General features: G+C 47.1%; 1 protein-coding gene across 2 annotated transcripts in view; it reads right to left on the bottom strand.

Annotated features, from left to right (window-relative positions):
• The window catches only part of EPHB1 (EPH receptor B1), a 432,844-nt gene that overhangs the window by 78,407 nt on the left and 341,553 nt on the right, over positions 1 to 12,884 (bottom strand). For both annotated transcript variants that reach the window (XM_058729964.1, XM_058729965.1), the window contains exons 7-9: positions 12,126 to 12,288; positions 8,127 to 8,235; positions 7,257 to 7,321 (exon numbers count right to left, since the gene is read on the bottom strand). In XM_058729964.1, coding sequence (XP_058585947.1) covers positions 7,257 to 7,321; positions 8,127 to 8,235; positions 12,126 to 12,288 — 337 coding nt within the window. The remainder of the gene's footprint in view (positions 1 to 7,256; positions 7,322 to 8,126; positions 8,236 to 12,125; positions 12,289 to 12,884) is intronic.

The raw sequence follows: 12,884 nt of genomic DNA, 5'->3' as shown, positions 1-12,884 counted from the left end.
AAAGGCATTAAGATTGATGCCATCAGACACACAGAGCTGACAACTGTTCCATCAGCTAGGAAGGGATGCACTGAGAGCAAGGCACCAAGAAATTCCTTTGGCTGGTAGGCTGCAGCGTTCACATGTATGTCATGGGGAAGGGGCCGGAGGCTGAGAAACAGCTCTAAGGTCATTGCAATAGTTAAGGTGCCAAGATACAGAGTTTTTAACCAGAGTGCTGCAATGAGAACAAGAGAAGAGGCAAGAGGAATCTCAAAGGAAGGATTGATAGCACTCAGTGAGCAATTAAAGATGGAGAATTAAAGAGGTACAAGAAGAATCCAAGTCAATGCCAAGACTTCTGGCATAAAGTGGTGCTACAAACCAGGTAATGGACTTTGGGAAAGAAACCCCAGTGTCAGGGAAGTTCGAACATGTGCTTTTACACTCTGAATGCACAGATGAAACATGCAAGTGCCTAGAAGTCAGAACTCAGAATGGAAACAGAGCTGGAAGTCTAAATCTGGAGGTGTGGATATAGGAGACACATGGGTGGTGGTTGAAGCTACTGAGTGATGGGCAGTTTCTTGGAGTAAACCTACCAGGAAAGCTTGATGGAAAGTAGAAACAGTCTGCTCCACCTGCTTCTGAGGGCCAAGACCAGGGCAATAGATAGTTGTTTTTTTCCAGGAAGGAGCAGAGGTCCTGGGTGCCCAGCCAGGGTTTGAGGAAGAATCCAAGAGGAGAGCCCTTAGGGAGGCAATGAGCCTCAGTGGAAAAGCAGTGGATCTGAAGAGAATCTTCCTCCTATCTTCTATTTGGAAGTTTCACCACATTTTAAGGTTTGTTCTTAAAACCACAGTAATTGCCTAATATATCTCTAGGAGAAGAAAAGTAGACCACCGGTGACTTGCCCTTGAGGAAGGTACTTTAGGAAAAAGAGTTTCACACCTCCCTACTTCTTGACATCAATGACCAGCATAGGCAGGTCTTTTCAGGCAAGGCCCACTGGTTCTGGGCCATTGAAGTCGTGCTGGAAACCCAAAGTTGACAGCCACAGAGGTGCTTGTTAGATTTACTTGATATTTAATAAGCACCCATTGACAACTCAGCCACCTTTGCCCCGGGGGGCTTTTCCTCCTCTCTTCATAGGCCCTCATTTACTCATGACCAGATGCTAGTGTTCGTGTTACCTCCAGAAGAGGCAGCCGAAGTACCCAGCCTGTCTCCTCCTCCAGTGGATCCACTTGACCTTCACCCTGGTATCCAAAGTGATTTCCAGCAGGTTGGATACTGGTCCTCTATAGTTCGGAAACACCTCTATTACCCAGAGTCAGGAAAGTCGGGTGTGGAATCTTGGAGCAAGGTATGTTTCTGGTCTAATCTAGTCCAGGCTCCCACCTAGAGCAGCAGTCTGCTCTACAACATCTTTTACTGATAGCTACCTAGCCTGTGCTTGAATGCTTCCAAGAACAGAGAGCTAACCTCCCCACAAAACAGCCTGGCTCTGTGTTGGACAGCTCCAGTCTGGGCGAGGGTGTTCTACACTGAATCCACATCTGGCTACTTTGATCTTTCACTCAATGGTTCCATTTAACCTCATGAAGCACAACAACACCATCTCCTTTCCTTTGCCATAAAGGCATCATGCTTGATCCCTGCCCATGTTTCTCCAGCACTGAATGGGTATTTCCAAGTCCCTGAGGTAAGAGATCAGGACTTGGCACTTTATTTTTTTATTTAAAAAAAATTTTTTTTCAACGTTTTTTATTTATTTTTGGGACAGAGAGAGACAGAGCATGAACGGGGGAGGGGCAGAGAGAGAGGGAGACACAGAATCGGAAACAGGCTCCAGGCTCCGAGCCATCAGCCCAGAGCCTGATGCGGGGCTCGAACTCACGGATCGCGAGATCGTGACCTGGCTGAAGTCGGACACTCAACCGACTGCGCCACCCAGGCGCCCCATGGACTTGGCACTTTAAACAGGCAGGCCACTTTGCCAACAATGTTCTTCTTGAAATGGGGTCCTCAGAACCAAGAACATCACTGTAGATGTGTTCTTCCCAGCACAGAGGACCGCATGTCTGTGTGTCACCTCCTCTGATCCAGGGACCAGAGAGTCAGGCAGACCTGAGTTTAAAGGCTTGTTTTGCAAATCACTAATTCCAGGATTCTGGAGAGGTTACCTGTCCTCTCTGAGGCTATTTGTTCACATGTAAAATCGACCTCATGGGACAGTTATGAGGATTAAATGAGTTAGTACAGGTAAAGTGTCTTGTAACACAGTAAGCACTCAAGCTGAACATTATATTTTACTATTGTTTTGCATCCATAACAGTGCTTGGCTTTTTACTCCACTATATATCACTCATATTAAGCATGTGGTAAACTAAACACCTAGACATTTTTCACACAAACAAATAGCAAGTCAGGTCTCCACCTTTTTGTGTTGCCTTATTTTTTGTTTAAACCCAAGCAATAGATTCTAGATTTATCCCTCTAACATTTCATCTTGCAGATTTCAAATTAGCATTCAAAGCTGTTGGATAGTTCTGAATTTTGATTGTTTTATATGGTGTTAGTTATGCTCTCCAACTGTTACCTACAAACTTGATAAGCATCCCTAGGCTTGCACCTGACTCATGAATTTAAAAAAAAACAAAACAAAACAACAAAACGAACAAGAGACTGAATTGGACAAGGGCTAGAATAAAGCTGGTGCCTTCCTTCCTGGCTGACAGGAGTTACTAACCCATGTTCTTTGGGTACGAAGACAAAGTCTGTACTCACTTTACAATGCTTTCCTCTAGGAGAGCATCAAATATTTGTGCCAAAATAAAAACTCACTACATCTGCAATTCCTGTTGAAATTACTAAATGTATAACCCTAGGAAATGATATGAGGTCCTCATGCTTCTTTCTTAATCATCCTCTGTGGTTCCTAGTGATCACTGAATTCAGTTGTAAATGCCCAGAACCCATTTGCTTTGGTCTCTACAAGCATTTGGCAGGGATCAAGCTCACACTCCTGTTCTGTAATCTCAGTGCTCTGTCCTCTCTCCCTAGGTGGAAATTTGAGCTTCTGCCAGTCTTTGGGCACGTAACCTATTTGTTTTCACTTTTCTCAAGGCTTAAGAATAGATCTGTGATTATATCCACAGTTACCTGTACAACGGAGGTGGTTGTGTTAGGGTTGCTTTCTGAAAGCCCTTGCCCCCTTACCGAGCTCTTTCTTCCTCTCTCCCCACCCCTACACACCTCACCCAACTCAGAAATCTGTGAGGCATCAGCCACTATCAGGCATGTGGTTACATAAGCCTCATCAATACCCAGTAGCACTTCCCAAATATAGAATTGACTAGAACTTTTCTAATTCCCAAGCCTACCCTGGCCTACCTGGATCATCCTGTCCAGGCAATTTTTAGTCAGCCAGCAAGCACCTTCTGAGATCTGGCTCACAGTAATCATGAGAACACACCATCTGTCTGCCTCTTCTTGGACACGGGAAACCCACAGTCCCACCCACCCATCCTTGAACATGAACCTTCCAGGCTCTTTATCCAAGCATCCAGCACCACATCCAGCAGATTCTCTTCCCAACTTGACTTTCCCAAATCCAACCTCCCCTTTACATGCTTATTTTCTGTGCTCCAAGCTCAGAGGAGGGCATAAACCAGTGTCCTAGACAGTGTCCTAGACTGTACTCTCAAATTGAACAGCTCTGTCACGTCTAGATGAGCTAGAGAGGGTATCCATCTGTGAAGATTTTGGTTATTTCTCCTTCAGCCTTTCATCAGCTTGAAAGGAGCGCCTGGGAGAGCACAGACCACCGGCCTCTCTATGGCACCCTATTCCCTGCCCATGGGGAAGAGAGGTGGGGCTCTCTTGGGCACTGATGAATACAGCTGGGGAGCTGCTGCGGGTTTTCTGTCACCTCTTGGGCAGGAAGTCCTCAGAGCTGCAGTCGCTGGCCATATCCCACAGTACCGTACATGCATGTGGATGGTTCAGGTATAGTTATGTGCATACATTCTGCTCAGACATAACTGATCTTTCTGTCTCTGCAGTGGGACCCAGAAGGGGGTCCACCAACCAGGACACCTGGGATTAGTTCTCACCCCATTCGCCCCTGCTCCTGACCACCAGGTACCCTGAGCCTCTGCAATATGGTAAGAGCATGGGCTCTGTAGCCAGACTTACTGCCATGTAGGAGCCGTGTGACCTGAGGAAGTCGCTTAATCTTCCTAGATTAATGCCTGCTTCCTAAGCGATTGTCAAGGTTAGATGAGTTGAAATGAGCTACCAGAATGAAGTTCGCAATTCATGGTACAGAGTAGGCTTTCCATAACTAAATACTCCTCCCCCTTCCCTGTCTAGAGCCAGGCACAGCCTCCATCAGAGCTGGAGTGTTCTCTTCTGTTCTAAGAGTGCTGAGCCTTCCCCCAGCTCTACAGTCCTTCAGCTGTGATTCTCCAACATTAGTAGCTTAGGTCAGAGTGATGGATGTGCAGGGGAGGAAAAGCACTAATGCAGTTCAATGCATGAGACTATGGGTTTAGGGAACCAGGCTGCAAAGAAGAGCCAGGTTTCAGGGGTTAGGTAAAAAGAATGGTACGAATAGGGAAAAGGACTTATAAAAGGTGAGCTGAATTAAAAAGAAGACAGACTTCTAAAGCAGCCAAGGGAGTGAACTCTGGTCTACCCTGCGTCCCAGGGACAGCAACTGTGCCGCTTGTTAGCACCGTGTGCTTAGCTGTTCCCGCTGGCTGCAGCAGGGCCACTATTACTGCAGACTGCATAGTGGTTTCTCTGTGGAGCTGGGAACTAGGGAAGCCTCCTTCTGTTGGCCTTAGAGGTGAAGAGTTCCTCAGAAGTATCTGAGTATTGTGGAAGCGTACTTGCGTGCTGTGGCTGGCAGAGCCCACCCCTCCAGAGCAGGATGGCCAGAACTCAAGTGGAAGTGGCCCGGAGGGCACCAAGCTGCACCTGCACTCGATGCTTGGGGACCCCCTGTACCCTGACTGAAGAGTGACGAGGCTTAGCTTGCCTGGCTTTAAAGAGGAGAAGTCTGTCTTAGGGTACCCCATTCTCACCCTAGGGCATCTCTAGTCTCCAAAATGGCATTCCTCCTTTTGAACCCAGTTTTGCACCCTCTGCATTCAGACTGATATGGCCATCTCCAAAAGTTTCCTCAAAAGAGGTTATAGGATGCTAAGTCTGAAATGGGCTTCACAATGGCCCTTTTTAAAAACATTTTAAAAATGTTTTATTTATTTTTGAGGAGAGAGAGAGAGAGAGAGAGAGAGAGAGAGAGGGAGGGAGGGAGGGAATGAGTGGGAGAGGGGCAGAGAGAGAAGGAGACACAGAATCTGAAGCAGGCTCCAGGTTCTGAGCTGTCAACACAAAGCCCGACACAGGGCTTGAACTTGTGAACTGCAAGATCATGACCTGAGCTGAAGTCGGACACGTAACTGAATGAGCCACCTAGGTACCTCCACAGTGGCTTTTAATATGGCAGGGAGTTAGTCCAGAGCAGGGGGCTGGTGGGGGCAATGTCAGAATCCTGAGGCAGGGCAGGGAAGCAGGGGGATAGAGAAAGCCTTTCTGGTAATTCTGATGCACTGTGGAGGGGGCACCTTCACTTGAGAATCAGAGATAAATCAAAGTCTTTGTTTTTCAGCTGGGGAAGCAAAGGCCCTGCCCGGAAGGGCAAATGCACAGGTTAAAATGGGTAAACACATCTGTAGATTTTGCAGTGAGGCACAGAGTCAGGACATTGGGAAAGAAAGAGAACACAGTAAGGTTTCCTCTCTGAAACCAGTTACAACTGGTTAAAATGGAGGCCCACAGTGGCCTGGACAGGGAAAGGAAGGGGAGTGTATGGGATTCTGAGTGTTACAGAAACTTTGCCTGTAGCCTTAGAAGAGGCCACTCTCCAGTCCCCCACCCTCATTTATGCTGCCGATTGGAAGCTGCCCGGGACCACTGTGGTCGAGTCTCAGTGTCTCTGAGCTCACTCTGAGCCCTCTCCTCCCTCCCAGCAATGACTGCCTGGGAATAGCAGCCGGCCGCCAGGAGTCTGGTCCTCTACAAACTCTTGGCAGTTTCTTGGTCTTGGGTTGAAAGTCCCCAGAGAACAAAGCCATATCTACAGAGTGGCCTTTGTACAGTGCCAGCCAGCACTGGCCATGCTAGAACACAAACTCCTCTGAGGTGGAGCTGCTGGGTGAAGGTCCTGGCCTCACTTTCCTGACTCGATTTTAGAGAAGGGAGGAGTTTGGTCCATGAGAAATTTTGCCTTTGAGCCCATTTTCGCTCCCAGGACTGCCCATTGAAGGCACGCTGAGTGTGTGTGTGTGTGTGTGTGTGTGTGTGTGTGTGTGTGTACAAGGTCTATTTTCTATGCTTGCTGCTGAGTGAACAGGAAGAAAAGGGCTGACATTGCACAGGGGGATTTAGGTGAGTTGAGATTTACAGAAGAAGCCTGAGACAGAGCACAGTGCAAAGTGCTGGGACAGATTTCTGAGGGTAACTGTGGAATTCAAAAGGAGTTATTTAGAAAGACAACATGTCCCAAGGATCTAAGCTTTCTGGAAGTAGGGAGGTGGCCCAAGTGACCTTTTTTTCAGATCCTGCAATGTTGTAATTACACAGATAAAAGAATAGTTTTGACGTAGGACTTTACACTGTATGTTGGTAAGGAGAAATTTTAGTTATAAAAATATTATATATAGGTTTTTAAAAAAGAGATGGGTAGGATAATGAGTGAGAAAAACTTTTAAAGGCACTGCTTAAAAGAAAACACTTGGGAGATATCCCAAACTCTGGCCTCTTGGGCTCTGCTATCTTTTTAATTCCCTATATTCATGTTCTCTGGCTTATCTGTGAATTTGGTTAACACATTCCCCAGCCGCTCAATTGGATAAGATAAGGCAGAAGATGTTAATAGAGAACCCTCCATCTTTTCCCACTGAGTCTGATTTCAGGATTCATTGACTTGCTAAACCCAATCTTTTCCCCTGAATTCTGTGTCCTATATGGGCTTATCAACATGGAAGATAATCTACCCGCCAAGCATCCAATGAGTGCCCACAACAGGCAGAGAGCAGATGGGGCAGGCAGCCTGTGGCCCTGGGGACCTGCAGAGAAAGGGCGCTGCTGGGGCACCGGGGGCTGGAAGGGGACTTGTCATTGGGACTGGCCAGTCTGGCTGTAAGGAGCACTCCTCCAAGCACTCACCTGCTCTACCAGGCAGTGGGTGTGTGCTTTCTACTCACCTCGGCCAGTGCTGTAATGCTGCAGCTTATCGCTGTACACGGCCTCTTTGCTGTAAGCCCGTTTCCTGTAGATGCGAGGAAGAGGAACTCTTTTAGCTGGAGTGCACCCCTGCTGCTCGGCTCCAGGGGTCTCCCCCACCTCCCCTGTCCCGACGGGGGCTCACTAGGGCATCTTCTGGAACTGGGAACTGGGCAGCTCTCACTTTAACATTTAGCTCCTGTCCTGCTTCCTGGAAGCCGGGTCTGCTTCTGGGTCCCCGTCAGAGCCTGGGGCAGAGGTTCTCAGGATACCTATCAGCATGCTGGCTGTACCATGGAACTGCTCAGGAGAAGCCAACTACAGTGCTTTCCAGAGCAGAATCTGGGCTAACCCCCAAAGGCAGTAGCAACAGTATTAAAAATGCACAAGGCCTCAGGGCCTGCCCTTCTGCAGAACTTGGAGTTCCTGTTTTCCTCCTTGGCTCTCCTCCTGACTGCCTGCCTTGTGCCCTCTGCCGAGGGCCTTGGCTCTCTAACCAGACGATGGGTTACAGTACAGGGTGTGATGCTCCAGTGGGTCAAATGCAATTTGGTAACTGTCGCTCCAACAGTGAGGGGGAATAAAATGAGGTTTGAAGATGGATGCTGTTTACCCATAGCCTTGCCCAGCTCTTATAGGGGATTTTATCCCAGGCACAGAGAAAACAAATAATCTGGACAATTCTAGGCTGCCTGTGGATTGAGATGGAATGATGACCATGAGCTTGACAACAAGGCTGTGTACGGTCAGGCCCCGTCCAGTCTGCATGGCCTGGGAGGGGCCTGCATGTGGAGAGGGGCTTTCCGAGTCTGAGGTGAGCTAGTGGGAGCAGATGGAAGTAGAGGACCTACCTGCTACAGACGATGGAGATGGCCACCAATGACACCACGAACACGACCCCGGCTGCTGCCGAGCCAGCAATCAGTGGCAGCTGCTCCCTCAGCTCAGACTTGTAGTCATCTAGGTGAAAAAGAGGCATTAGAGTTCTTCCTGTGTGCTCATTGCATACAGCTGGGACTCAATGCATGACACTAAAGACATTATAAATATGTGTGTGTGTGTGTGTGTGTGTGTGTGTGTCTATATGTATGTATATGTAGAGTACAGCTTCTATGCTTCAGAGCTAGAAGACCAACTAAAACAAAGAATGATCTTCAAGTCACAAATAAACAAGAACAACTAGAAGCAAATGACAGTAACAATAAAAACAAAACAGCAAGGACAGAAGCTCAGAATTAAATGCTGATGACATGTGTCCCCACAGCAGAGGTGACTCCAATCTACATCCCCTCATTTGCAAGGTATCTCAAAGGACGGTCAGTCATGCTAGGATACGTCTAAGGGGAAGAAGAAAAACCACTGTTGAAGGACTTTTGAAAACACACAGGTGTTGAAACACAGCACAGCGTATAGATTCTTTGAGCAGATATTTAAAGAGTATCAGCAGCTGGGCAGCAGGTGCTACACCAGGAGCTGTGGAGGATGAAGGAACACCGGAGAAATGGCCCGGCACTCCAAAGTTCCCACTCAAGAAGAATACGATCAAGGCCTCTGCCAAGGTTAGAACCGTGCTGTATTACACGGGCAAAAAGGAAGCCCCCGAGTCACAGAGGTGAACAGAGCTCCCCCGAAACCCTGGCTTTACCATGGGTGAGCTCTGTGATCCTGGACAAAGTCTTTAGTCTCTCTGACCCTCAGACTCCTTTCTGCTAAAAAAAAGGTAATAATAAAACAATCAAATTATGAGAGGTACAGTTTGCAATGTCTGCACAGTTTGCAATGTCTGCAATGTCCCAAATCCTAATACTCTTTTCCTTAATCCATAGAAACCAGTTGGCCTAGCTGGCTATTATTATTATTATTATTATTATTATTATTATCATCATCATCATCCTGCTTATTCCTTCACTTGGCATTAAGGACTGAGGCATACAGAGATCAAGCTTTATGTGTTCTATTACAATTAAGGTTGCCAGATACAGTAAATAAAAATACAGGCCGACCAGTTAAAAGTGAATTTCAGGTACACAATGAATAATGTTTTAGTGTAAGTATACCCCAAATGTTGAATGGGAGATACTTACTTAGAATAAAATATTGCCAGTTCTTTATCTGAAATTCAAATTTATCTGGCTATCCTGTATTTCACTTGGCAACCTCAATTACAATAGCTCTTGAAGTGAAATTCACCATGTCCTGCATCAGAATCACCTGAGCCCGAAAATAAACCATGACTTTTTCTGGGGCCCTCCTCAGGTCTACTGAATCAGAACCTTTGAGTGAAGAGCAGAATATCTCCATATTTACCAAATGTTCCAGGCGATTCTCATGCTGCCCAAAGTTTAGGAACCACCGTTCAACTCTGTGGGTGGAGAAAGAGACTCCCAAAGATAAGGATGTTATTCTCGAAGCCACTCCATAGACATCAATTTTAAAGACTGAAGGTATAGTGTCTCAACTGACAGCTTTCTGTAACATGAGTGTTTAAAAATAAAATGGGGTGTGTGTGCCTGGGTGGCTCAGTCAGTTGAGTGCCCGACTTTCAGTTTCAGCTCCGGTCTTGATCTCACAGGTCAGGAGTTTGAGACCCGCACTGGGCTCTGCACTGTCAGCTTGGGATTCTCTTTCTCTTCCTCTTTCTCTGCCCCCCCTCCCCCTCAAAATAAGTGATTAAACTTTAAAAAAATTTTTTTTTGGCAAAAGAACAAAATTCAAGGAACCACAATGAAGAGTCCATAAAAACATCTTTGTAACTTAAAAACTTCATAAAGCAATGTGACCTTCAGTCTTTAAAATTGATTTCTAGAGAGTGAGAGCCTTCAAGAACCAACATCCTTATCTTTAGAAGTGCCTTCCTCTGCTCACAGAGTTGAATGATGATTCTCAAACACCGGGGAGCATAAGAATCACCTGGACTGTTTGATAAACGTGCAGATATCATGCTGTATGAATGGGTTAAAAAAAAAAGTATATAAGCCAAAGGTTAGCATACTATAGCTAACAGCAGCCCATAGTAGCTCTGCTGTCATGTGGAGGTCAATGCTGCCCAAAGCGTGGTCTTTGACCCTGGGTGGAATCCTATAGGTCCTCCGGCTCCAATGACCTATCACTGATCAACCTTCAACTCACCTTTATGCTGAAGACGGGGCCCAAAGCCTCAGTGAACATAATTACTACCGATGTGCAAACCTCAGTCATTAAGATAAATACTCCTGAATTTGGCCACTTACCAAAACTCTCTTACATCTAGCCCCTCTTGGGTTTATAAAACTTAACTGCCAAATGTAAAAGGAATAGTCTTCTTGGGAGAAATTTGTTACTTCTTGATTTGTCTAGCAGAATTGCCAAGAGACCAGTGCTCAGAGCATTCTGAGTTTTGGGTTTTTAATCCTGTGTACTTCCTGGTGCCACAGTGCCCATAAATCTAGATGGTAAGTAAGGTGCAAAGAGGGGACAGAATCCTTAAGGAACAGGAGACAGCCTGCATTCTTTTCATACCAGCAGCATTATTAACCTGAATAAATTGGCTCGGTTTCTACCCCATCTCACTATCCTCAAAATATGAGCGAAGATTCACCTGAAAAGAACTCAAAACGAGTTGCAAGCTCCAATCCTACAGAAGCCAGAAAACTCACATTAAAGCATCTGGGTACAAATCACTGGGAAGGGGCAGACGCCCCATGGGGGCAGCCGCCTCTCAGCTCGGGGGTACAGCCCTCCCCCTACAACGCCCATCAGCTTTGGCTTCTTTTCAGCTTTTCACAAGAAAATGCACATTATGGTTTTCATATGAAATCATCTGATTTTAAATGTTTCTGGTGAAATGTTAAATTGTTAAACATCATAATGTGAGTCAATATAAAACCTCAGGTCCTATCACGCGCCTAGTCAGAGAGTGCTGGCTTAAAATAAAATGTTATGTAAAGGCAGACTGTTTTGTGTGTAATTTAATTAATAAGTGAAAAATTAAAGGCTCTCAGTTGAGGGGGTTGAGAAGAGACTGATATCTGGAAAACTATCAGGAAACAGCTCACAAATGAATAAAATGGACAGACAGTGAATAGAAAAATGAAAGCATACACCACAGTAAATGGCTGGCTAAGGGAAAGAGTGGGTGAACACAGGCAGATATCCCACACCGCCTCCTCAGGCTACAGGGAAATCAGATTTTCATAACCATTTAAAAGCATGGTCTCAGAGGACCAGGAGAGACTGTCATTAATGGGGAACTAACAAAGCCCAAAGGTGGAAGTATTTTGGGTGACAGGCTTTCTGGCCTTGGGGATGGTTTAGAAGACAGTGTCTGTCTATTATCACTGGAGATACATGGCTAGAGTCACATGTGAAGCTGTTTCAAACAAGCTGAGATACTGGTTGCATGGGACTGCTATACCCCAAAATTTGCCCCTCTGTGTCCTTCCTGGAGACCTTATCTCGTGAAATTAGGTTGTGAGCTCAGCTCCCAGCCCCCCAGAACAGAGGGGTGAAGTGGGAGTGAGGGTAAAACAACGGCAACACCTGGGCCCTGACTCTGAGGCAGGAGGCACATGAACCCTGAGCTACGTGGGGGTCTCCCTGCCAGGACCTCTCTGCATGTGGTACAGAGATCTACTGAAGGAAAACCCACGTGATGTTAGGAGAGAAATAGGCCTGACTTCAGAAAGATGCCCTGCCTTGTGAATGACTCAAGAGTAATGCCCTGCCCCCACCCCCCCAGGGCAAACCCTTCCAAGGGAATCGCACTGGAATCCAGTGACAGGTTGGCACTTGGGCTGCAAGGGCAGCTTTTCAGGGCCTCTTCCCCTCCCCCAAGTGCTGGCCCTGTACCACTTCACTGGCCTGCCTCTTACCGTCCGTCAGCGTCTGGAAGCACATCTTGCCACTGAACTTGCCGTAGCCCGCCACCGTGCGGGCACGCACTTGCACCACATACACCATGCCTGGCCGTAGGCCGTCAATCCGCGCCGTGTTGGTCTGGCTCCTGGCCATGGAGGAGTTGAACTCATTGTGCTCCTGAAAGAGAGTGAGGAGAACAGTCTGCAGCCTCCTCCTGAGGTCTGCGTCCCCACCTACTCCACCCTGGAGCACCCAGGCCCTGTCAGTCCTTGGTCCTACAGATCTGCTAAAAGCTGTCACTGGCCCCAGGCCCTCTCTCTGAATGGGGGACATCTGGCCTGGACCAAGGGAATGAAGGATCAGCTCTGTGTCATGAGGTGGCCATGCTCTAAAAAGGAGGCTCTGAGCAAATGGCTAGGCTCTCAGAGCCAGGCTGGGGGGCTCATCGTCATTTTCTAGTCCCTCCCCATCCAGGGTTCAGTGCACATGCAGCTTTGCAAAATCCTGTTGCGTCTCCGATGTCAGTAGAAGCAAGCTGGGCAGCATCAGCCCTTTGTCTCCCTTTTTTTTTTTTTTTATGGTTTATTTATGTTGAGAGAGAGAGAAAGAGCACACACATGAGTGGGGAGGGGCAGAGAGAGAGGGAGAGAGAGAATCCCAAGCAGGCTCCGCACTGTCAGCACAGAGCCCCAAATGGGGCTTGAAATCACGACTGTGAGATCATGACCTAAACTGAAATCAAGAGTCGGACACTTAATTGACTGAGGCACCCA

Source organism: Neofelis nebulosa, chromosome 5 (genome assembly GCF_028018385.1).
Source record: "Neofelis nebulosa isolate mNeoNeb1 chromosome 5, mNeoNeb1.pri, whole genome shotgun sequence".
In the NCBI taxonomy this organism is placed as follows: Eukaryota; Metazoa; Chordata; class Mammalia; order Carnivora; family Felidae; genus Neofelis; species Neofelis nebulosa.
The sequence above is the reverse complement of the archived record's forward strand: the minus strand, read 5'-3'. Positions and strand labels throughout refer to the sequence as shown.